This window comes from Otolemur garnettii, unplaced genomic scaffold (genome assembly GCF_000181295.1).
Source record: "Otolemur garnettii isolate 467f Iridium unplaced genomic scaffold, OtoGar3 scaffold00006, whole genome shotgun sequence".
In the NCBI taxonomy this organism is placed as follows: domain Eukaryota; kingdom Metazoa; phylum Chordata; class Mammalia; order Primates; family Galagidae; genus Otolemur; species Otolemur garnettii.
In genome coordinates this window covers 36290330-36317082 of record NW_003852401.1, presented here as the reverse complement: position 1 = coordinate 36317082, position 26753 = coordinate 36290330, and the positions used below count along the sequence as shown (strand labels likewise).

Below are 26753 nucleotides of genomic sequence, written 5' to 3'. Positions count from 1 at the left end.
TGTGAGCTATGCTGCCACTGCACTCTACCCAGGGCAACAGAGACTGTCTCAAAACAAAACCATTTTCCCCAACATTTTCTTCTAGTTCTTTTTACATTGGCATGTTTAATTCATCTCAGTTTTATCATCTGTGACATGAAATAAGAAAATGTTCTCCACGTAATCAATGGTCTCAGCCTTGTTTACTCACACACACTGCCCTGTTCCTATATTCTGTTCTTTACTGATGTGGTTATTCTTATGCCACAGACATTTACCCTAGCTCCCTGGATAGCTTTGCCATCTAGTCAAAATTTTTTTGCACATTATGTATTTCAAGTGAACATTTTATTTTTATTTTTGAGACAGAGTCTCACTCTGTTGCCTTCGGTCAAGTGCTGTAGCATCACAGCTCACAGCAACCTCAAACTCTTGGGCTTAAGTGATTCTCTTGCCTCAGCCTCCCAAGTAGTTGGGACTACAGGCACCTGCCACAGTGCCTGGCTATTTTGTTGTTGTTGTCATTGTTGTTTAGCAGGCTTGGGCTGGGCTTGATCCCACTAGTCACAGTGTGTGTGGCTGGCACCCTAACCACTGAGCTACGGGTGTCGAGCCCTCAGGTGAACATTTTAATTAGGTGGTTACATCCATTTAAAATTTTGCTTGTATGAACTTGCTCTGAATTTATAAATTAATTTGCTAGAATGGATATATTCATTATGTTGGGTCTTCTTATCCAGAAACATGGCATGCCTATTCTGGGGTTCTTTTTATACTCACCAGCACAGATTGGTTATTATATTCATACAGACCTTACATTTCTCTTTTTAATCTTATTTCTGAATAATATTCTTGCAAGTATTGTGAATGGTGCATAAGGATCTATTTCATTTTTCTTTTTAAGAGATGAAATCTTGCTATGCTGCCTTAGCTGGCCACAAACTATGGGGCTCAAGTGATCCACTTGCTTTAGCATCCCAAGTAGCTAAGACTGCAGGTACACCACCAGGCCTCATTCTGTATCCCCCCTTACATTTTCTAATTGCTTATTGCTGGTATATAAAAGTTGTTGACACTGATGTGTTGGTGTTGTGCCCAGCCTCCTTACTAAGTGTTCTCATTAGTTGTAATAGCATGCCAATAGTATCATAGGCTTCTTCTTGGTCCCCAAAAACCAAAAACCCGCCCCTTACTTATAAACAATGACAGCCTTGTCTCATTTCCTATCATGAATACTTTTTTTGTTGTTGTTGTTAGAGACAGAGTCTCACTTTATTGCCCTTGGTAGAGTGCTATGGTGTCACAGCTCACAGCAACCTCCAACTCCTGGGCTTAGGTGGTTCTCTTGCCTCAGCCTCCCAAGTAGCTGGGACTACAGGTGCCCACCACAATGCCTGGCTATTTTTTTTGTTGTTGTTGCAGTTTGGCTGGGGCCGGGTTCGAACCCACCACCCTCGGTATATGGGGCCAGTGCCCTACCCACTGAGCCACAGGCACTGTCTTATGAATTCTTTTTAACACTATATTTTGTCTTAGCAAAAACTTTTCGCCAAGTTTGTTTCCTGTGGATTTCTGATAGGTACATTTAATCAAGCCAAGAAGCTAAACTAAGGAAATTTCCTTCTATTTCTAGATTAAGAGTATCAAGAGGACAGCCCAGGTGATGGCTCACATCTGTAATCTCAGCACTCTGGGAGGTGGAGGCAGGAGGATCCCTGGAGCTTAGGAATTTGAGACCTTGTCTCTACTACAAATAGAAAAATTAAGGTGGTGCTGTGGTGGTCACCTGTAGTCCCTACTGGGGAGGGTGAAGCAGGAGGATCACTTGAACCCATGAGTTTAAGATTGCTGTGAGTTAGGTTGACAACCTGGCACTCTAGCCAGGGAAACACAGTGAGATTCGGTCTCCAAAAAAAAAAAAGAGTACCAGAGGACATTGAATTTAGCAAATGCTTTCACAGTATGTGAAGATGATCATATTATTCTTTAATCTGTTAATTTAGTGAGTTATAGTTACTGTTGACTCAATCTTGTGTAGACTGGTATGAATCCTACTTGCTATCTAGTTCATCTGTTTTATTTTTATTTTTTTGAGACAAGAGTTTCACTTGGTTGCCCCAGGCTAGAGTGCTGTGGAGTCATAGCTCACAGCAACCTCAAACTTTAATCCTCTTGCCTTAACCTCCCAAGGGGCCAGTATTACAGGCACTCACCACAATGCCTGGTTAATTTTTCTATTTTAGTAGCAACAGGATCTCACTATTGTTCAGGCTAATCTCAGACTCTTGAACAAGCAATCCAGCTGCCTTGACCTCCCAGAATGCTAGGATTATAAGCGTCAGCCTCCATGGTGGGCTTTGTTTTATTTTATAATTGAAATTTCAATTTCCAGAAGCTCTAAATGTTTTTCATAGCATCCTATTCTTTATGGACATCATATCCTTATGAAGTCCATAAAGATTGCTGCAGATCTTAATCATATTAATTTTAAAGTTTCTTTTATTTCTTCTAGTAGTTTTTGAACAGGTTAATTAACTTGTTTTAATTTCATGCCTCCTTTTATGTTATTGGTTTTCTTCCAAGGTGATGATTCTTAGCTGTCCATATTTATAAAGTTTGAAGTTCTTTCTTCAGCTAAATGACAATTCCAGTTCATTTTCCATGATCACAAATTCTGATTACCGGCACCTCTGGTGATTATAAAGGGGAGTTAGCAAGTCAAGGTAGCCAGGGAGAGATAATGTGGGCGGTTTAACTTTAGTTCCTCCTTCTAGTCATTTTGGATAATGCTCTTATTCTCCAATCTCAGAGTTACTAGAGTCAAAACTTCTATTTCAGAAAGCCACTTTTTTTAGCTTGGTAGCAAATTCCAGAACTAGATATCTGCTCCAAAGATGAACTGGATAGCTTAGCTGTTCTACTCTAATTGGCCCTTCAATAATCTGTGTTTTATTTTCTAGAAATTCCACATTATTCATTTTCTGGTTTTTTTTTTCTTTGGCCGGGGCTGGGTTTGAACCCACCATCTCCAGCATATGGGGCTGGCATCTTACTCCTTTGAGCCACAGGTGCCATCCCATTTTCTGGTTTTTCAACTCTGCTAATTTATTTTTAATATTCTCCAGTCATTTCAATGGGACTCTGGAACAGAGTATAAGAATGTGTTCTGTTATCCAGGTTAAGTCATAAGTTGTGGTTTGTAATCAGAATTAAAAAAAAAAAAAACAATCATCGCCTATCTTGCTGATCCTCTGAAAAATCAAGGGTTACTGTTTTTAGATTAGGAATTCTGTAAATGCCCACTTGAAATTAGACTGATTAGTGGATATAATACTGGATAGGCAAGCAAGAGTAATTTTTGATCCCTAGTAATTATGTGTGGATTTGAGATAGGATGATAAGTTCTTTGCTGTACAGTATCACATCTGACACTGTTAAGCTTGTTTGTTTTTAAAAGCCCTGTTTACTTACAGATTGTTTCTGTATACTCAGCAAGGGTACATAGTAATTTCTCAGTAAAGGAAATCACTTGTAATCTTCTCTAACCCAAAAGAAAATACTGTATTTCAATTAAGTGATATTACTTCAAGTATAGCATTGAAAGTTTAACACTTATATGAAGGTCTAAAATGGTACATGTTAAACAGCAAAATATCCATATTTATAGTTCTTGATAAAATAGTTTTAAAATTGATTGATAAAGACCTATGTAAAATATGGAAGAACTTTTAAAACTATAATTATTTGTATGTATGTCTTTTAAAAATCTGTGAGTGAAGAAAACCGAGGCTCTCAGGTATAAACTCATTTAACTTCCAACTTTTCCCACCTTCGTCTCCCTCCACACTTTAGCATCCTCTAATAGTACATACTAATTTTTATATATTTTGCAATGTGATCCATCTCTGATTTTTTTTCTTATCCATACTACTGTTTCCCAGACTAAGTTACTTACCTAACCATTTTGTACAGCAAGTATGTAGGTACCACATCAAGTTCATTGAGAAATGTAAGAATCGGGTGGCACCTGTGGCTCAGTGGGTAGGGCGCCAGCCCCATATGCCGAGGGTGGCAGGTTCAAACCCAGCCCCAGCCAAACCGCAACAAAATAAATAGCCGGGCGTTGTGGCGGGCGCCTGTAGTCCCAGCTACTCGGGAGGCTGAGGCAAGAGAAACACCTAGGAAAGAACTGATCCTATGCATGTGTTACCAGGGAGGGGTATGTAGTCCAGAGATGTGTTGTGTATATTCTTACATACTCTGCCTTTTAAAAACTCTACCCAGATTGGATAGGGGGGACAGATATACTTTCTCATAGTCTCTGTCTTTTGTACTTTTATTGTTCGTTGGCTTTCCTCTTGGCATCTTCCTTAAGAAGTTTTTTTTTTGAGACAGTCTCACGGTCATCATGGGTAGAGTGCTGCGGCATCATCATAACTCACCTCATCCTCTTGGGCTTAGGCAATCCTCTTGTCTTAGCCTCTCCAATAGCTGGGACTACAGGTGCCTGCCACTACACCCACCTAGTTTTTATATTTTTAGTAGAGAAAAGGTCTCGCTCTTGCTCAGGCTGGTCTCATCAATCTACTGGCCCCAGCCTCCCAGAGTGCTAGGATTACAGACGTGAGCCTCTTCTTCTTTTTTTTTTCTTGAGACAGAGCCTCAGCTATCGCCCTGGCCAACCTCCAACTCCTGGGCTCAAGTGATTCTCTTGCTTCATCCTCACAAGTAGCCGGGACTACAGGCACCTGCCACAACATCCGGCTATTTTTTGGTTGTAGTTGTCATTGTTCGGCAGGCCAGGGCGAGATTCAAACCCACCAGTTCTGGTGTATGTGGCTGGCACCTTAGCCACTTGAGCTACAGGCACTGAGCCACCAATTCCTTTCTTAACAGTGAAACAGATTACTGAGTAAGAGCATGGGTTCTGGTTCAAATCCCTGCCCTACCAATTATTTATAGTTGTGTGACTCTGGGCAAGTCATATAATATGTTCCCTCATACTCCTCAACTATAAAATAGGTATCATCACAGTTACCTATCTTAAAAGGTTACTGTAATCCATGAACATGGTTAAGCATCTAGGTACAAGTTTGCTGCTCTGGTTATGAATAAGGATGTCAATGGCTTCTGTCCATGATATATATATTTATTCCCACATTTAATCAAATGGTAAAACTATTCCTTCATCCCTTTCTATTCACCTTATCCTGCTTTGTTCTTTTCTTTTTTTCTCCCTCCAGAGGATATTTGTTCCATGAGGGTAAAAGCTTTGTTTTCTTCGCTGCTGAAAGTCACAGCACCCACAAATAGTATTGTTAAATTAGCCCCTCCACAAATACTTGTTAAATGAATTGTGCAGTGTGAAAGGAAAAATGCACCAAAAGTTTCGTTATAATAAAAAGTATACATAAATCTTCCTTTAATGGCTTCTAATCCTATATTTTAAGACAAGATATGTCATAATAAAAACATAAGAAAATTTATTAAAATTTAAAGGTAGAAACATAATTTCAAAAGATTTAGGCCTATGTCAGGAGTGATAATGCATGTTTTCTTGAAATTCCAAATCAGATCCATGAGTATCACCTTCAGAATGTTCTAGTGGACTGGATTTACTACTACTTGTCTTGGATGAAACAGTCACTATTCTACTTTCTTTCTTGACAGAAAGGTATTTTTTCAAAGACTCACTTTTAATTGGTTCATTAACCAAAGAACTCGTTTCTCTGATTCCGTTGCTTTTCCAGTTTACAGGAGAGTCAGACTGGGAATGCAGGTCCTTTCCAGGTTGTTTCTTAGCAGAGTGTTTTTTGGTATGTTCACCTGTTTTGGTCCTTTTTTCTGAAGATGATTTGCTATTTACGGAGACCTCCTCTTCTACTCTTTGACTTCCTGTTCCAGAAATCACATCTGCTAAAGGAGAATGTGTTCTAGCAATGAATCCTTCCAAAGACTCCTGCTGCTGCTCAGTGGCTGGGACTCCGACGTTGTCTGTGGAAGTTACTAAGGGCTCCTGAGTAGAAACTGGCACAGGGAAGGAGTCGAGAGGCAAAGGTATTCTAGCATCACTTGTAATTTTCTGAAACTAGAGGGAAAAACAAATATTCAGTGAACAAAGCCAATCATTAAAATGTAGAGTTACAAACTTCAATGTTACTCTATGATCTTACAATATTTTAGGATCTTTTTCTCCTTAATATCTTGACAAATGATTCCCAATTTGACTTAGCAATATCCAGGGTTAAGGCCACCACATTTTTAGATTTTTGTTTTACATAATTATTACCTATTTCTCTTATTCATTAAAAAAAAAAAAAAGAAAGAAACCCTATTTCCTAAGAAAATTAATTCTTTTCTATCTTCTATGAGTATCTAAGAAGTATCCAATTTGTAAATAGCCTGAGTTCTCAAGTTGTCAGTTACTGAGACCAGTCCAAGACCGGTTAAGATGAGAGGTGGGGATTCAGTGCCTGTGGCTCAGCGGTTAGGGTGCCAGCCATATACACCAGAGCTGGCGGCTCCAAATCCAGCCCAGGCCTGCCAAACAACAGAGACAACTACAACCAAAAAAATACCCAGGTGTTGTGGTGGGTGCCTGTGGTCCCAGCTACTTGAGAGGCTGAGGCAAGAGAATCTCTTAAGCCCAAGAGTTTGAGGTTGCTGTGAGCTGTGATGCCATGGCACTCTACCGACAGTGACATAGTGAGACTCTGTCTCAAAAAAAAAAAAAGAAGAAGATGGGAGGTGGGGGTTCCCAGTAAGGCCAGAGGAAACAGGGGCCTCCTGCAGTAAACAGGGTTTCCCCTCCCATTCTCACAACCAGGTGATTGCCTGTAATGTACGCTGCCTGTAAATTATGTCTACTTATTTTAAAAAATTATCTGTATCAGTACTTGTACCTTCATTAGTGTTCCTTCATTGTAAGCTGACTGCATACAAATAGAAACCTAGATGAAATATGAATAGAATAGACATTTATAAAATTTAAAATTGGGAGTATTTTCTCTAATCTTTCATTTCTTCACTGAGGATAGTCTGCTTTAAATTATAATTTTTCAAAAGAACTTACGGTTTCCTTATTTCTAACAATACAGCATCATGAAATGGGCACAAATTTACTAAGTTCAGACTTGGAAAGGACCCCAAATAGGCTCAGCCCCCAAGCATGTGGGCAGACAATTATTATTTTCTCTGAGTTAATAATTCTCTTTTTGCTAATCACTCTTAGAATCATTAAGTTCTAAGCAGTTCACTTACTTGGATATTTTGCATTTGTCCTATGGCATTCTGCTTTGCTTCTGGTTTTTCTTCTTCAAGTGCTTTCTTTTCTTCTCTAGGTAGACTACTAACAGTAGAATTCATCTGAGGAGGACCTAGTAAATGAAAATCTGACTGATCTATACCAGCCATTGTGGCAAGCTGCCCCAGCCTGGTCAAGAGAAGTAAAGGAGGAAAAGGCAAGGGTTACTACAATCACATAAGAACAGCTGAGGTTTCCCCAAACTTAGAATCATAAAATACTTCTACAAGCTTAAAAAGCCAATATTCTACTCCAGACCACACTTCCATCTGTCTCAATTTCTCACATCTCCCCATATTCCTGCTCTGGGACCACATCAAATCATCCAATCCTCTAAGCGCTCCCTCCCTTCCAACAATGGATTATATTCCCCTTGACTTTATTTTCTTACATATTACCTCTCCATTTAAACACTATCTCATTGAAGCTTCAACTTCTACCACTATACCTAGTGCCTCTCCCCTCCTTCCCCACCTCTCCTACAGTTTTCAAGGATGTGTTTGTTCCTTCCTTACCAAACCAACCCATTCACCCATAAAACAGCCCTCCGTCAATTATCTAAACTCTCTGTTGCCATCTTCTTTTAGCAAAAATCATTCCCAGTTGAGAACCATTGTCTTTTTCTACTGTGCAGGTTAACACCAATTTTAAGGTCTAGAAAAATAACTTTAATTCCAACTTACTGAATAAGCAAGATGAATAAAACAGAAAATTCCTATATATTCCTGAATATTTTCAATTAAAACCATATTCAATTCAGTCTTTACCAAGAATTATACCTACCAATTTATCTACAGTTTTTTTTAAGAGTGGGGTCTCCCTATGTTGCCCAGACTGACCTCAAACTCCTCAAGTAGTCCTCCCACCTTAGCCTACTTGGAACTATAGATACTAGTTACCACACCTGGCTACAGGTTACTCTTTTATAAGAGGGTCTCTATCGAGGCAGGCTTCCCATTTCTATTCCCTTTAAAATTAATTCCTCGTTGAAAAAAATCAAGGGATTACTTATAATTACACATTAAGTATGACTTGAGGACGCTATAAAGATTGCTCAAGTTCCTCAGCAAATGCCCATTAGAATCACAGAAGAAAGAATGCCATAGAGAGAAACAAACTAACCCAGCATCTTTAAGGAGGTCCAAGAAAGCATGGAACTTCTGAAAGGAATTCTCAATACTGCCCAAAACACCTTCATCATCCAGGATCATGCTTGTCAATGAGTGTGCATGAAGGGCTTCAGACAAAGAGAAATTTATATTTCTTAACTGGGCATTTTCATGTTCCAGCTATAAAAGAAGATTAAAAACATGTAACGTGACTTTTGTTCCTTATCATCAAAAGAAAAGTTTTTATGTGACCAAACTAAAACATTCAAAAACATAACTAATCTGTAGTTAATCTAACTCTCCACCAGTGAAGATGGTGACCATATCACATAACAACCATATCACATTAAGTTTAGTATACATGCTGCCAAGGTGAGCATACAACCATATCACATAATAATCAAAACCTAGAAACATTTGACAAAATTTCCTGCACAAGACTTAGGTAGTATACAAACATTATTTCATTAATGATCTTCTAAAAACATTACATTTATAACTGGTTAAGTTCATGATGAGTCATTCCATATTAAAAATTTAGCTATTTAAGATTTTTCTTAAATTAGAAAGTCAAAGAGTCTGATTTGAGCAAAGCCTATTAATACTACAGTTCTATTAAGGATTAATTTTGACCAGCATAATACTTAAAGTGTAGGTTTAAAAACCCTAAGTCATACCCTATTATTAGCTGTACAATTACCAATATTTCCCATTTGATCTCTTGAAAATATTTGCTCCCCTCCACACTCTTCCCTTTATCGACTATTTATCTAATCCACATAAATGCCCAACTCTAGCATTTCTTGGAAAGGTCATTTTGTTCGTGATGCTCCTTTGCCTTATATAATCAGATGCACAACATGTATCGAATGAGTAAATCTCTTCCTCATACTACACTACTACACTACACATACTACACATACTACTCATAATACACATACTACTCCAAAAATTCTTCCTTAAACTCACTCTGTAATGATATTTATAAAGAAGTTCCTAGCTTATGTCCTACGTTTATGCTTATTAGCCTAATTCAATCCTCATGGTATAGATTTTTATCTTTCATTGAATTCTCAGTAGTTTTCCATTATTCTACACTTATTCATTTTCCCAATTCACTGTCAGCAGGTAATCTCATCACCACATTTTATGTAATTGGCTATACAGTATAACCTAATGAATGCATTCTTGAAATTGAAGCATGATAAACAGAAAGTAGCTCCAGTCAAATAAAAGAACCAAAAAACCCAACAAACTACAATTTTATATTTTTAAAAACATGCTTTCTGGAATGAAGATCATATGGTCACTAAGTGTAAGTAAATACAAAGGTTAACACAGTACAACCAATTTGCAATATGCTACCCTTTCTCACTTTAAAGTTTATAAAGAGTATGCATGCACATGACTTAAAATCAAAGCAAAAACCAAAACTCTCGAAATACAACCCAACTTGTACTTACCTCACTAACTCGTTTATCAGCCTTAAGCCTTATCACTCTTTCCTCCTTTAGCTGCTTCAGGCACTCATCCAGTTTTTCCTAGTATGAAGTAATAAAGTAAATATTGTAACTGATTCACAATATGATCCCCAAAGTTCTTCAGCTATAGCTCTAAGTATTTAGGATGAGAGTCAGAAGTAAATCAGATAATCAGCATTGTAGTCTACTACTTATATACTATTAAACCACATTAGTGAAATCCATTATCAAAAACATACCAAATCAGTACGTGATAGATTTAAATCCCACTCTTTCCAAAACAGATTTGTTGACTACCCTTAAGAGGTGCATATAAATCATTATTCAGTCTGAAATTAAAAATTAAGGCCATGAAAAGAAAATTCTATTCTTATTTGTGAGCCCCTTATAATAGGAAGCCCCAGTAACATACCTGAATTAGATATTTGTAAATTAAAATGCCATTTTTTAGAAAGCAAATACTTTTAAAGCACTTTGTTACATGGCATGTACTGTTCCAAGGCATTTTTTTAGGTATTAACTAATTTAATCATCAAAACCCTACAAGGAAAGTATGATTATTAACTCCATGTAATTTTACAGATGAGAAAACTAAGGCGGAGACAAGGAGAGTAGCACACAAAGACCACATCATCAGTTACGTAGGAGAGCCAGACTTTGAATGCAGGTGCCACTCCTATTCAGCGAGGTGGTAATCTTCCTATTTAGCAAGGTCAATAAAATAGAATGGACAAGGGCAAAGTCTCATATGATTTTTAAGAACTAAGACTCTGAGGTTCTTGAATGTGGGGGACACATCTTGTGGTAAGCAGAAGCCTAAAATGGCCTACAAGGTCCTCTGGGGCTGGGGCACTTCCCTCCTATTAATCAACTAAACACTAATGTAGGTATTTGGGAAGGGAAGGGACTTTGCAGATATAACTAAAGTCTCCAAATCAAATGACCTCAAGATAGGGAGATTATCCTGGGGAGACATGGCCTAACCAAGCCACTAATAAAAAGGGACAGTGCTCTTTCTGAAAAAGATTTTAAGTAAAAAGGAATTAGAACCAAGGGAGATTCTCCATTCCTGGCTTTTAAGAAGTCAAGTACGATGCTGTAGCCAGGACTGCAATGCAAGAAGGGAGGCCCCTGGTAGCTGACAGAGTCCCCTGCCTGAGAGCAAGGGAGGAAATGGAGACCTCAGTCCTACAACTGCTAGAACTGAATTATGCCAATAACCTAAATAAGTATTCTTCCCAGAGCCTCCAGATGATAACTCAGCTTGGCTGGCACTTGACTTTAGCTTTATGAGACTCTGAGCAGAGAAGCCCATTATGTCCTGCCCAGATTTCTGACCTACAGCACTGTAAGCTAAAAAAATAAGTGTTGTTTTAAGCCACTAAGTTTGTAGTAATAGAAGAATTAATACACTACTCAACTCCAGGTTCATAACCAAAATAAACCATTGTTATAAGCTACTGTTTTGGGATAATTTCTTATGCAGCAGTAAACAGAACTCCTACCCTACTAAAACTGCAAGATACATTCATATATTTTAAAGGCTTCTGAACACTCCCTGTAAGAATTTCAAGGTAAAGTTTAGTTTAACTCTGGTGTGTATGCACATGTATTGAAGGGAGGAACTCTACAACATACTGACATTAAGAGAGAAAACTGGTACCACTTTCTGGAGTATTATTTAGTAAACATTTTATGTCTGGGAATTTGACCTAAGGAAATCATCAAAGATGTGGGCAATGATTTATTTACAAACATAATGCCATAGGGCCATTTATAACTAAACCCTACAAGTGGGTCGGCGCCTGTGGCTCAAGCAGCTAAGGCGCCAGCCACATACACCTAAGGTGGCGGGTTCGAATCCCCAGCCCGGCCCGCCAAACAACAATGATGGCTGCAACCAAAAAATGGCCAGGCACTGTGGCGGGCGCCTGTAGTCCCAGCTACTTGGGAGGCTGAGGCAGGAGACTCGCTTGAGCCCAGGAGGTTGCTGTGAGCGTGATGCCATGGCACTCTACCCAGGGGGATAGCTTGAGGCTCCGTCTCAAAAAAAAAAAAACCCTACAAGTGAGCTAAAAGCTCCCAAATTGTGATTGCTTTAAATAAAAATAGCATATCCATGTGAAGGAATGCTCTAGATTATAAAACATCCAGGTGTATGTACATGCAGAGCTGGTTTTTACTTTCCTTAGTATGTTTCTCACTGTATGCAAAAAGTTCCTCGGTGGGCATATATTTTATACTGTTTGAAAAGCTAGTAAATGCTGTAGTATCTTAAAATTCTTCAATGTTTCATTATCAATTAAAGCCAACCAATGTTTCATGGGAAAAAAGAAAAAGAAATTGTAAAATTCCTTTACTTATTATTTACATGATAATTTTAGGTGTTTTTTTTTTTTTGGCCAGGGCTAGGTTTGAACCTGCCACCTCTGGCATATGGGCCCGGTGCCCTACTTCTTTGAGCCACAGGCGCCACCCTGCATGATAATTTTAATATTTAGAACTGATATCAGAGAAATTCTAAACAAACACGCAAACAAAAAACTCTCATCACAACTGGCAAAAGGAGACTAAAATGTATTTCATTCTTGACTGGTTCTAAACAGCACATCAAAGTGGAATTACATGAAGTAGTTTGTCCTACTCAAGGGGAGGGAGTTAGAGTATGTTCTTTCTATAAAAAAGCATCTCCTCTATTACTCCTTAAAGGAAAAAAAAAAAAGAATCAAACAATTAGTAAAATCTCAATATCCCGCTAATATAACTAAAGATAATATTTTAGAGTAATTTTCCTTCCTCACATCTGTTCCCCCTCCTCCCTTCTATACACTGGCAAGTTGATTTTTTCTGGAACATAGTTCTATATATTCCTCTCTCTTTCTCTCTCTCTCTATATATATATGTTTCCTATATACCAAATTTTATCCTGTACAGTTGAGCCTTGAACAAGGGCCCACTTATACGTGAATTTCTTTTATCAAATGCAGCTCAAAAATACAGTATTCACAGGATGCAAAACCCACATCTATGGAGGACCAACTTTTCATATAAGTGGATTCCACAGGGCCAACTGTGGGATTTGAGTATATGCGGATTTAGTATACACAAGGATCCTGGAACCCACCGCCATGTACTAGCTTTGATCTTCTTCTAGCTCCTTGTCCACCTTCCAAACTTAGCTTTTACAATATCAAAGTTAATATTTATAAGTATTCTATTTAATGTGCAGAGTTAAGCTGTTTTTGAGAAATAGTATTGATTGGTTTTATGAGAACCGGCAGAAAGCCTGAGCTCAAATCCCTGATCCAATCCTAAATTAGGTACAGTGTGGGCAAGTTCCTTCCCTGTCATAACTTCCTTTTCTGAAATGTGGGAATGGTATTAACACCTACCACATAAGGTCACTCTGAGGATTAAGTGAATTAATATACGCAAAACACTTAGGACTGTGCTTAGCATGTAAGTCCAATATAAGTTAGTTATTGCTATTTTATGCAAATTGATAATAACAGCTACAAACCAAATAGTATTTTCATTTTTATTAAAGTCTACTGCTGAGTTACACTGTGTCTCTGCATACAGATTACATCACTGTTTACAGTTTCAGGGCCATAGTCCTTGAGTAAGGTGAACAGGCATTTCTAATTGCCCTGAGTGTTCCAAGTTACACCCCCTGTTATGACGTCAGCATAGCTAGCACCTCTTTACACTACTAAAGTGATCTGCTTTGTTCAATGAATTAGGTATCACCTACTGCTGTGCCACTGAAAAGGGGGTAAGTTCAAGTAGATTCTTCCCTTTTGTACACCGGGGTAGCACAAAAATCTGCCATAGGTTAAACTGCTTTATGTTTGTGCCAAAGAGCTTTCTCTCCTCTCTGGAGTTTGATCCTTCCTCTCCCCTATTTTTTACCTCTCTCTTCTCCCTTCCCTTCTAATAGTACTTACTACCCAGTAATATGCTTCAAGGTTTTTCAAAGCTCTCAAACTTGAACATTACCTTAGAATTGAAAACAATGTAACCTAAACATCTGTAACTGCATATTAATTTGAAATTTAAAAAAAATTCTCAATCACACAATCAGCGCAAGCCTCAAATCCAGACTGGTTGCTCTCTGCATTGAATCCACTGGTTCCCTAAAACCCTATTATCTTCCTTCTTGGTTTATTTCCTCATTTTGCTGGATTATGTTTTCAAATAACAAGAAAAGTTGTAGCATAGGCAATAAACTCCCAAATTTGTTTATGTACAAAATATACTATTCAGCCCCTATGGACAACTGATTGACTAGACATGAAATGCTTTCCAGGATTCACTGTAGCTGATGAGAAGTATGTCTCATTTTTATTCTTTTTTTGGGTGGCCAGTATTTTTCGTTCTGGAATTTCTCTCTTTTCTCATTACTGTGAAATTTCACTGTGAAGAGTGTCTATTTCATCTTCCTCAACACATGGGTAGCCCTTTCCAATCTGTGGGCTGATGTCTACTTTCAGCTAAGGGAAATATACTTATCTGTTTTTTGTTTTTTTTATAATTTCTTTCCATCCATTTTTCCCCTGTCCTCTCTGATACTTCTAGTGACATGATAGACCTCTCTGATCAGTCTCTATCCCCTATCATTTCAGTCATGTTTTCCATTTCTTTCTCTTCTGTCTACCGAGAAATTTCCTTAATCTCTACTAAATTTATTTCAACAATCATACTTTAATTTCTAAGAGATCATTTTTGCTTTCTGGTAATTTCTTTATAAACAACATCCAATTCTTATTCTATAGACACTATATCTTTTTAAACCTCTCTAAGGATGCTAAGTAGGATGTTTCCTTAAAGTATTTTTATTCTCTTAATTACCTTCGGTCCCACCAAGACCTATTTTAATCTTTTTTTTTCTTGTCATGTTGTGAGTTCTTCAACTATTGGGTGAACCCTGGTTATTTTCCATTTAATAAGACAGCAGAAGCTCTGTGATGACTGGCTTCTCTTATGCATGAAGAAGTGGTCAGGATATTCCCATAGTAGCTACCCTGGTTCCCTCAGATAGTTTACTGCTTTTCAAGGTCAAGTTATCTCATTCCAGGAGGGTGAAGGTGGGGCTGAGAGCCAATTCTTCCATATAAAAATTGTCAATAAGCTCTCTCTAGTCACACTTCTTATCCCCACCCTCTCTCCTACAGGCACATCTGAGTAGGAAGATATTTCAGCACTGAGGATTAGATTCAGTTTGAACTGTAGGCTGCCCTGTCCGTATTCTAAGTGATGGTTTTTCTGTTCTATTACTCTAGTTTCATTTATTTCCATTTGTCTTCTGTATTTAAAAAATGTGTTGATATCTCTTCTGTTTTCTTGATTGATATGGTTTACATATTTAGAAAATTTTAATACCATCGTTTTTGGGGTTCTCAAGATGGAGAAGAGTGGAGTGTTTTCAGTGCACGTTGAATCAGAAATTTCCTAGTTACACAGTTTCTAACCTTCTTGGTCTTCCCCAATGGTTATCACCACTTTTAAAAATATAATCGCCTAGTACTCTTCGTGAAATAAATGAACGCAACACATTTAAAAGGACAATGAATGCCAACTGGATTATCTAGGATTCTGTCTTTACTCTGCAACTTAGTAATAATCTACTTAGGTGCTATAAATTGTAAGTGCTCATTTATAAGACAAAAGGGGAAACTCTACATGATCTATAGATTTCTTCCTAACATTTTATAATTTTGTAAGTACTTATGTTAAAGTTTCTCTATATAAATATCAGTAATTTTAATTTAAAAAATGAAAATCTACCAAAATCTGGCTTTCTTGTCTGAAAATCAAATAGTGTGAAAAGATATACAAAATTAATCACATATTTCAAATTGCAAACATAAAAATTCTGTTCCATCCTTTATCATACACAATTACCATAAATATTACAAATATTTTATTTATTTATTTTTAAGTCTCAAGCTATTGCCCTGGGTATAGTGCCATGTTGTCACAACTCACAGCAATCCCAAACTCTTAGGCTTAAGCGATTCTTTTGCCTCAGCCTCCCAAGTAGCTGGGACTACAGGTGCTCACCACAATGCCTGGTTATATTTTGGTTGCAGCTGTCATTGTTGTTTGGCGGGCCCAGGCTGGATTCAAACCTGCCACCTCTGGTGTATGTGGTTGGTGCCCTAGCTGCTTGAGCTACAGGTGCCGAACCATACAAATATTTTAAAGAGAAATAAAGTTAGGCCAGGTGCAGTGGCTCACACCTATAATCCTAGTACTGCAGGAGGCTGAGCTCAGGAGTTCAAGACCAGTCTCAGCTAGATAAGACCCCATCACTAAAAATAGCTGGGCATTGTGGTGGTCACCTGTAGTCCCCTCAAGAGGCTGAGGCAAGAGAATCACTTGAGCCCAAGAGTTCAAGGTTGCTGTCAGCTAAGATGCCACAGTACTTTACCAAGGATGACAAAGTAAGATCTTATCTCGAAATAAATTAAGTAAAACTTAGAAAGCCTTAAAAAAAAAAAGTCAAACAGTGATTCTGACAGTCATATAAAAATGAATAACTGCCTTTCTACCATATAACGACATAGTGAAAAGGTGCCATCTGTGAAACAGAAATTGGGCCCTTACTAAACTAGCAATTTGCTGGAAACCTGTTTGATCTACTGTGTTTCCCTGAAAATAAGACACTGTCTTATATTTATTTTTTCTCAAGAAGACACACTAGGGCTTATTTTTAGGGGATGTCTTGTTTTTATTAAGTATAATACAACAATCTACATTTATTCAAATACAGTTAAGTCATCTTCTTTTGGGACCTGACAGTGGGAGCCGATCTTGTTGGTGGGGCTGGTGCTAGTGACACATGAACTCCTTTTCCCAAGCCATTCGCACGTGCACAATAGGATGCCTGCCACCGCAAATGCAAATGGCTCGGAGAAAGGAGCTGTGGTAGATAAAAGGTATTCCAGTCTTCCTTACCAGTTCAGTGTGAAATGCAGGGCGTGGCTATGACTGTATAGCCACACCCATCACTAGGTCTTATTATGGGGTAGGGCTTATATTTAACAAATGCATACAAATCCTGCTACGGCTTATTTTTGGGGTAGGTCTTATTTTTGGAGAAACACGGTAGGACTCTTTGGCCTCCAGAATGATGAGAAATAAATGTGTGTTTTTTATAACCCTAACTCCCCCCACCTCAAAAAGAAAGGAGATAACTATTACCAATTTCTAAGTTTTATGCTAAAAGAAAAATTACTTTTAAAAATTAAATGTGGACTTTGTAGTATATACGAAAAAGACAAAGCATTCCAAACTAGTGTTTCCCTTACTATGATTATATCATCTATGCATTAAATTTGAATTAAAATAAAATACAGTATTTTTGAGGTGTAAAAATTTGTTTAAATATAGATTTTTCTTTTCTGTCCATACAAACACAGAAGTATAGAATGACTTTAGATGTCTGGTTCATAAAGCAATGTAATGAAGCTCCTTGAAATTTTTTCTTTTGTGAAAAGAAAACATCAATATCAATTTTTTTTCAACTTTACTTTGAATAGAAACAAAGTTATAGGGGGGCATCTGTGGCTCAAAGGAGTAGGGCGCCTGCCCCATTTGCCAGAGGTGGCAGGTTCAAACCCAGCTCCGGCCAAAAACTACAAAAAAACCCAAAACAAAACACAAAGTTATAGGCTGAGTGTGGTGGCTCACGTCTGCTGAGTGTGGTGGCTCACGTCTATAACCCTAGCACTCTGGGAGGCCAAGAAGGACAGACTGCCTGAGCTTAGGAGTTTGAGACCAGTCTGAGTGTAAGCAAGACCCAGTCTCTATTAAAAACAGAAAAACTAGCCAGGTATCGTGGTGGGTGCCTGTAGTCCTAGCTATTTGGGAGGCTGAGGCAAGAGAATCCCTTGAGCCCAAGAGTTTGAAATTGCTGTGAGCTATGATGCCATGGCACTTTACCCACGGCATAGAGTGAGAGTTTATCTCAAAAAACAAACAAATAAAAAAAAGTTACATTTTCTTCTTATAAAAAGGAATTTAATCTGGGCAAGATGCTGAGTATCTGTAGTCACAGCTACTCCCGAGGCTGAGATGGGAGGATTGTTTGAATCAGCCTGGGCAACCCAGTGAGATCTGGTCTCTAAAATAAAAATGAAAATAAAAACAAATATATTTATAAGGAATATATATATATATATAAATAATTTTTTAAAAAGAAAGCTCAGCTATAACCATTCATTTCCTAGTCCATAAAAAGAGCCCTGAATTAGATGACTATATTCATTTAGAACTCAATTTCTTTGAATATATCTTACAATACTTTTAAGTTTTTTTAAATCTAGTATTTTATGGTTCTAAAAATATAAAAATATGCTACTGATGACTTTTTTTTGAGACAAAGTCTCACTTTGTCACCCTTGGTAGAGTACCATGGTGTCACAGGTCACAACAACCTCAAACTCTTGGGCTCAAGAGATTCTCTTGCCTCAGCTCCCAAGTAGCTGGGAACTATAAGCACCTGCCACAACACCTGGCTATTTTTAGAGATGAGGTCTTGCTCTGGCTCAGGCTAGTCTTGAATCTGTGAGCTCAGACAATCCACCTACCTCTGCCTCCCAGAGTGCCAGGATTCAGGCATCAGTCACCACACCCAGCCATTGATGACATGTTCTGATTTTATTTCTTAGGGTTCAAATGTCCCCCTTTCACCTTGTTCTAAGATAATGAGCCAGTCAAGGGGATACAAGATAAAAGGGAGGGGAAAACAGAATCCTCAAGCAAGCTGTCCAGTGTCAATTCATAATTAAGCTTCCACCAAATACTAAATACAGTTTGAAGTAATCCTCTCTGCACCTTTAAAGTGACAGCTCTGTACCTGTAATGCTTCTTGTACCTGTAACACTCCTTGTTCTAAACTGGTTTTCTCAGGCACTTCATGAACACTTTCTGAAGAATCGTCAACCTCTTCAATTTCTGAGGATGAAGGACTCTCCACTGTCACAGTCACAGGAAAACCTGGTTGCTTAAAGAGGACAAGATTGCATAAATAACAATATAAACCAAATACCAACTATTAATAAATCTAAGCAAAAGTGATCTTTCTGAAGTATCATTATCTACAAATGTCTTTCACTACTCCTTAGCCTTAAGCAATTAAAAACAAAGTAAAAAGACACTATTCTTACTATGTCAAAATACAGAATTCTGCCATACATAGTTATGATTAATATTTGGGATCACTCATATTATTTTGTTAAATTTCTTTCACATAAACCAAGTGAGGAGCCAGGGTAAACATTTTTTTCTCAGATCAGCTTTATAATACAGATGAAAAACTTATTCTCTACCATCAGATACAAAGAGTCAAGAAGGAAGTATAATTTCTCATGCCTTCAACAAGAAAAGTAAGAATTATGATAATCAGAAAGTCAATGAAGCTAAAGTGGGAATGATAAAAACTAGAATTGTTTTTAATAAATTGTGTACATTTACACACATACAACTAAAACTTATACAAGAGAAATCTCAACTTTTCCTCATGCTTAAGCCACAACTAGTGAAATAACAACAATTCTTTGGCCACGTTTTATTGCCACTGGAATGTTGTTCAACATGTTTCCAAACATTTAATAGTTGACCTGTGAACCTTATATGAAAATAAAATTACAGCATTCATAAATATTTATTCGATCACAAAAAGAAAATAATGGACTTGGTCACAATACCATAAAAAGTCTACAGATCAAAAAGAAGAATGCTGGGGTTATATAACTGTATAGAAGACAAGTCACCAGGATAAAATTTCTACCATAAGCAGCAAGTAGCACTCAAGGGGCAACACTGTCAGAGGGTGGACCTCTCTCGACCTCAGTTGTGCTGTCTTTACAGAGAAATCAGTCTCCCAGGACAACTGGGAAGGAAATCCTGATACTATGACAGAATTAATTTGTTCCAACACTGCAAGGCACTATGACAGGAAGAGAAGCTCTGAAAAAGCAGAGGCTTTGGGATTGGATGCTTCGTTTTGGCTTTAGGATCTCGAAATTATACACTCATACACACACACACACAAGGATGTACAAGGTCAGACAATTAAGTTCATGAACTCATCCTACAAAAAGTGCTGCATATCTTATTACTGAATATCACTATCATCACTTTCGTCTACCGTCTATGCCTTGGGAAGCTGTGTACTGATGCCAGGGCATAGTCTACTTTTCAAAGAATTTTGAAACTCTTTCTGGAATGACCATCAGAGTTGTCACTGTACAAGGGCTGACAACTAAGTTCATGAACTCATCCTAGGCAAAGTGCTACATATCTCCTAAATATCACTACAATCACCTTTGAAGTACTCCCCTCAGCCATCTGGTGACCACAGTGATATTCAGCAATGAAGTATGTAGCACATTTTCTAGGATAAGTTTGTGAACATAATTGTCTGGCCCTGTATATCCATATAATGATATATATATATGTATCTCCCCAAAACATTACTTAAAAAATTAAGGCCATTCTTGACTATGATAGCTCCATGTGTCAGTTCAGAAATAGTAGTCAAATTTGCTTCACAGGGCTACAGTTGATTCATGGAAGAAATGGCTTCCTTGCCTCCATATAGAACCATAGGCCCCCACTGTGCAATATAACCCCACAATTATACCACAGTAATGGGACAGCACCTGGACTAAATGGATTTATTTCAGGAAGGAAAATGTTTCCTGTAAGGCTCTGTTCAATTTAAAAAGCATTGAGGGTCTTTAATACTGTAAGCCTAGCACTCTGGGTAGCCAAGATGGGTAGATCGCTTGAGCTTATGATTTCTGAGACCAGCCTTAGCAAGAGCAAGACTCTGTCCCTACTAAAAAAACAGAAAAAAAAAAAAGGCAAAACAAAACAAAGCAAAAAAACTAGCCAGTGTTGTGGCAGACACCTATAGTTCCAGCTACTTGGGAAGCTGAGGCAAGAAGATTGCACAAACCCAGCAGTTTGAGGTTGCTGAGATCTATGCCACTACGGCATCCTACCCAGAGCGAAAGAGTGAGACTCTGTCTCAAAAAATAAAAAATATAAAAAATAAAAAGCACTGAGAATGATTATCCCATCCTTCCCTCTCTATCCCACTACATATTAAATATAACTACATACCTGATTATCTATATCACGAGTTTTAATTGATGGAAAGCCCCTAAAGAGATAACAACAAATTAAGTTATATTTTGATATAAATACAATAGTTAATGTCAGTTAATAACTCTTATGAGTATACTATCCACATAGAACTGTGTATGGAAATAAATAACATCAAAATAAGGATATGGAAGCCTCTGCTATAGAGAAAATGGAACAGAATTTAGCAGAATGCTTTGTGATAATTCTCTGATCTGCCAAGAAACACATTTGGTTCCTATGTTCAGGATGGTTACAATTACCAATCTAATTTCTTTAACTGGTGATATTAATGGTTCTCTAATTTACAACTCCTCATGACTAAGATAAACTTGAAATTAATAAGTGTCTCAAGAAGATGATATGAAGCCACAAAGTTATAAAAGTAAAGTGTAAAGAGTAGGGCCTCGGCATTATAGTTTATACAATAACAGTTCATATTACAATCTGTAATAAGTTTAGTAGCCAGTTGCCTAATGAAGATTACACACATCAATTTAACATGATTAGCTGGACAGATATTTTACAGAGTACCTATTTGCTAGTCCTATTTAAAATCAAGTCTCTTTATCTTCTTAAGCAATTTTTAACCCCCAAATTCTTTAATACTACCAAGTTGTTCATTTGAGAATAATTTACAGTAACCTAATTCACTTATTAAGCCTCAAATAGTAACAATTTTAAAAGACTTTTATGACAAAAATAACTGAACAATCACTCCCTGGGTAAGTAATTGGCTAAAGCTAGTTAAATCTAGCTTCACTACGTATCATTCTCTGAAATGAGAGTTAGTCCAATTCAGTATGTTACATTAAATCTAATTCATGTGTCTTACCCATTTTGCACCAAAGTATTTCCCCTACTTAAAATGCCCCTTTCCACATTCCTACATATCCAAATTCCTACTTCTGTACTCTAGGGCTTAGTTTAACTACACATGCTTTAAATGAAACCTTTCTTCATCTACAGAATAGAGATCATTTTAGTTTTCTCTGGATTTTCACAGGGTTACAACTTGCTGTGACATCTAAGAAGTAACCTGAAAACCCTAATTATAATTATTTTTCGCTTTTCTTCCTTTAAAGACTCATGAGGCAGAAGCCATGTGAGTCTTCTTCCCCCTGCAGAAATAACCAGAGAACTCCCATATGACAAAAGCTCCAAAATAAAGAATTCTGAATGACTGAAATGAAAATACCTCTTCCTTTTTGCACGTTCTGCAGTGCGCCATGGCAAGAAACCAGACACACCAGGTGGTAGAGATATTGGAGTGTCTTGTTCATTCCCAAGGGAGTGTTTTCTTCCATTACTTATAGGTTTCTTTGTAGCCAATCCTGTGTGAAAAAGTGTTAAAAAGAAAGAATACAGATGCACTTGAAGTGTATAGACTAAGTGTCATGTGTGTCTGCTCTTAAAGGACTTCAGATGGGCACTTGACAACAATACAAGGCCATTAAAAACAGATATAAATTTATATTTTAAAAATATAAATTCTCAACACTGGCTGTGGTGACTCACACCTATAATCCCAGCACTCTGGGAAGCCAAGATGGGTGGACTATCTGAGCTCAGGAGTCTGAGACCAGCCTGAGCAAGAGTAAGATCTCATCTTCTTAAAAAAAAAAATAGCCAGGCATTGTGTAGTCCTGTAGTCCCAACTACTGGGGAGGCTGAGGCAAGGAGTTAGAGGTTGCTATCAGGTATGACGCCACGGCATTCTACCGAGGGTGACCAAGTGACTCTATGTCAAAAAAAAAAAAAAAAAAAAAAATATATATATATATACACACACACACACACACCCCCATATACACACACTCATATATACACATAAGTTCTCTAGAGCAAGAAGTTATCATTTTAACTAAAATACAGGTTGAATATATGAGACATGCAAAGCACACAAAAGTAAATAAAAGGTAATCTCAAATTATGAAAGATTAAACACGATACATTTTATTGTATATAATGCAGAAATATTCACTTTACTGAATCTTGGAACATCTTTGGCATTTTTGAATCTCAAACACAGATACATAGATACAGTCGCAACTTCTGCCAAAAAGAATCATCTGAATTAGACCAGAATTCAATTTGGGCTGAATTTTACTTTGGGAGTAAAAACTCCCAAAGGCTGAAGGTTATAAGTCTGTTGACCTTCAGTGCTATTTAGTATTATAGAAAACATAAGAAAAACAAATATAACCTAGTGAATAAAAGAATGAAATATAGAGACTTATTTCAATATTAAAGAGTCAAGTATTTTTATAGAAAATATTTGGTAGCAAAAGCTAGACCTACATATTAATATTTTATGTAGAACAAATCACATATTAAAATTTACATTTAAATATTTGTCTCTAATATACGTTTATTAAAATGGTTCTTTTTGGTGGTTTTTTTTTTTTTTTTAGACAGAGTCTCACTCTGCTGCCTTGGGTAGAGTACCATAGCATCATAGCTCACAGCAACCTCAAACTCTTGGGCTCAAGCGATCCTCTCGCCTCAGTTTTTCTATTTTTAGTAGAGATGGGTCTCCCTAATGCTTAGGCTGTCTCGATTTCCTGAGCTCAAGCAATCCACCCGCCTTGGCCTCTCACAGTGCTAGGATTACAGGTGTGAGCCACCACGCCCAATTGTATTAAAATGGCCATATTTACCCTTACAACCTGTTTTACTATGCAAGATCTACTTTAGCAGTATTATGATGGCATTTAAAACAAAATGCCCGTGGTAACACAGGACAAATATTTCATATACTGTAACTTCTTGATAATCATCACATGGTTCTGTGCAATTTCTCTGGACAAAGGCCTCTTAAAATACATAGAACCTCAGTTCACCTCATGTTATTTCATTTTTGTTTTTCAACTTAATTACCCTCGAAAGATGTTCCTGTGTATTATTTGCATTTATATAATTTCCCCTTTACTTTCAGAAACTAATGCAAATATATGTTTAATTAAAACCCACAGAATTTACATGTACATTATTAGATGAAAAAATTCTAATAAAAGTTCCTATCTTCTTTCTATAAACATAATTGCAATATAAATGGTGCACAATTTACATAAATTATGTAACCCTCTATACTCACTAAAATCTAGCTACTAGCCAGACACTGATTTGGCTTACCTCTATGTCTCCAAATAACTGAGGCAAACACAAACACACAAAAAAGCCCAAGAGATAAAATTATTCTTAAAATAGCTCAGTGAGCTTGTAAACATCAATCACATTTCCATTTTCTTTAATTATACTAAATACGAAAAAGTTTTGGTTTTTATTCTCATTCCATGGTATCCTGTTATATACCACCAACTACCAAAATCACAGAATTTCTAATATGGCTTATATATTATATTAAGTTTTACAGCATAACCATTTTTATGTGTGTAGGTCAATGATACTAAGTCAAGCAACAATTTTTTAAATTTTTAGGTAGCTTCTAAATAGGAGATTGTTTGCTGTGAACTGGTGATCTTCTTTTTTTTTGAGGCAGAGCCTTAAGCTGTCACCCTGGGTAGAGTGCTGTGGCATCACAGCTCACAGCAACCTCCAACTCCTGGGCTCAAGTGAGTCTCCTGCCTCAGCTTCCCAAGTAGCTGGGACCACAGGCACCCACCACAACGCCTGGCTATTTTTTTGGTTGCAGACGTCATTGTTATTTGGTGGGCCTGGGCTAGATTCAAACCCACCATCTTAGGTGTATGTGGCTGGCACCTTAGCCACTTACGCCATAGGTGCCAAGCCTTAACTGGTGATCTTAATATATTTGGTATATAACTAAAGTTACCACAAACCCTTTTCTGGGAAACTGGCAAACTTCAAAAATTTATTGTTTCTTCTATATTAGTCCTGGTTTTACTATTTCAAAATTCAAAGTCACTTATAAGTAAGGTGACCAGATTTTAACATTGGTAAAGCAGGACACCAGTGACGGTGGGGGGTGGGGGTGGGCGTGGGGGGTGGGGGGGTTCTTAATTAAAAATTTGGTCTATATGGAGCGACAAAAATTTTCATAGAATGCAAAAATAGTATTGTAATATATATTTTTAATTTCAACATAAGTACAACTTATAAATATAATACATTAAAAAAAATTATGTGTAGGGCAGAGCCTGTGGCTCAAATGAGTAGGGCACAGGTCCACCTGGGCTACATTAGTCAGGAGGAGAGTAGGGAGTTTACATTAGCCTTTTCATTTCCAAATGAAGTTACATTAACCTCTTCATTCCCAAATGGAGTTACATTAACCTTTTCAGCAGCTGAACCATATATTCCCTTCCCATTGTCCCACCACCGTTTCCTAGCTTGTTGTGCATTCTTTCTAAAAATCGGGACTTTTTTAAAACGCGGGAAAAATTGTTAAAAAGCGGGACATCTGGTCACCTTACTTATAAGGAAAGGTCAGTTTCACAATTATTACATTCTGCCATTCATTCTTATCATATAAAAAAGGTTATTTGTGACTAAAGGTAATGTCTTCTAGAAAATAAAAATTAAGGCCTTTTTAGAAATAATACGAAAATACCAAAACTATATTATAACAAGTTTGCATATTTAAGAGAATGTAAAATTCATGCTACTAGTTGCTGAAGAGTTTTTTCATTATACTTGGTCAGGAAACTACAGACTTAATTTTAACATTCTAGACTATCACTTGGAAGATTATTATTTTACAGGGATTATATATGTTTTAAGATTTTTTTTTTTATCATCAAAAGAAGCAAAGTGTTAGCATAAGGGGAAAAAAGGAACTGGGGAGAAATTTTGTTTCCTATAGCATGAAAGGATCATTCTTCATTTAAAAAAAAAAAAAAAAAAACAACACTTGGTCAGGTGCAGTGGCTCAGGCCCCAAATCTTATTTTTTTGAGACAGAGTCTTTCTTTGTTGCCCTGGGTAGAATACCGTGAAATCATAGCTTACAGCAACCTCAAACTCTTGGGCTCCCACAGTCCTCTTGCCTCAGTTTTTCATATTTAGTAGAGACAGGAGTCTCACTCTTGCTCAGGCTATTTATAAGCTAGTGCTCCACCCCGCCTTGGCCTCCCAGAGGGCTAGGATTATAGGTGTGAGCCACCACGCCGAGCCTCAGGTCTATAATCTTAAGCACTTTGGGAGGTGAAGGTAGCATTGCTTCAGGCTAGGAGTTCAAGATCAGCCTGGGCAATAGAGACTCCATATCTACAAAAAATGTTTCAAAAAACTTAGCCAGGAGTGGTGATGTGTATCTGTAGTTATCCCAGCTACTCATACTCAGGAGGCTAAGGCAGAAGGACTGCTTGAGCCCAAGAGTTTGAGGTTACAGTGAGCTATGATGATGCCACTGCACTCCCGTCTTCTCAACAGAGCAAGATCCCGTTTCAAATTAAAAAAAAAAAAAAATCACTGGAAACAACTACTAAAACTGTCATCCAAGTCTATCCCAGGCCCAGCATGGTGGCTCACAGCTGTAATCCCAGCACTCTGGGAGGCCAAGGTGGGTGGATTGCCTGAGTTCACAAGTTCGAGGCCAGCTTGAGCCAGAGCGAGACTGTCTTAACCAACTAGAAAAATGAGCCAGACTGGCTTGGTGCCTGTGGCTCAAGTGGCTAAGGCGCCAGCCACATACACCTAAGGTGGCAGGTTTGAATCCCCAGCCCGGGCCCGCCAAACAACAATGATGGGGGCAACCAAAAAATGGCCGGGTGTTGTGGCAGGCACCTGTAGTCCCAGCTAC

The 26753-nt window shown here is 37.6% G+C and overlaps 1 protein-coding gene across 2 annotated transcripts in view; it reads right to left on the bottom strand.

Annotated features, from left to right (window-relative positions):
- Window positions 1-5437: 5437 nt before the first annotated feature.
- Window positions 5438-26753, bottom strand: part of CEP78 (centrosomal protein 78) — a 32390-nt gene continuing 11074 nt past the window's right edge. The window contains exons 9-16 of one of the 2 annotated variants that reach the window (XM_023509137.1): window positions 22228-22363; window positions 21009-21048; window positions 18754-18882; window positions 9855-9932; window positions 8405-8571; window positions 7240-7411; window positions 6882-6929; window positions 5438-6067 (exon numbers count right to left, since the gene is read on the bottom strand). In XM_023509137.1, the coding sequence (XP_023364905.1) occupies window positions 5513-6067; window positions 6882-6929; window positions 7240-7411; window positions 8405-8571; window positions 9855-9932; window positions 18754-18882; window positions 21009-21048; window positions 22228-22363 (1325 nt within the window). In that variant the 3' untranslated portion in view covers window positions 5438-5512. The remainder of the gene's footprint in view (window positions 6068-6881; window positions 6930-7239; window positions 7412-8404; window positions 8572-9854; window positions 9933-18753; window positions 18883-21008; window positions 21049-22227; window positions 22364-26753) is intronic. The other variant, XM_023509138.1, reaches the window with a different exon arrangement.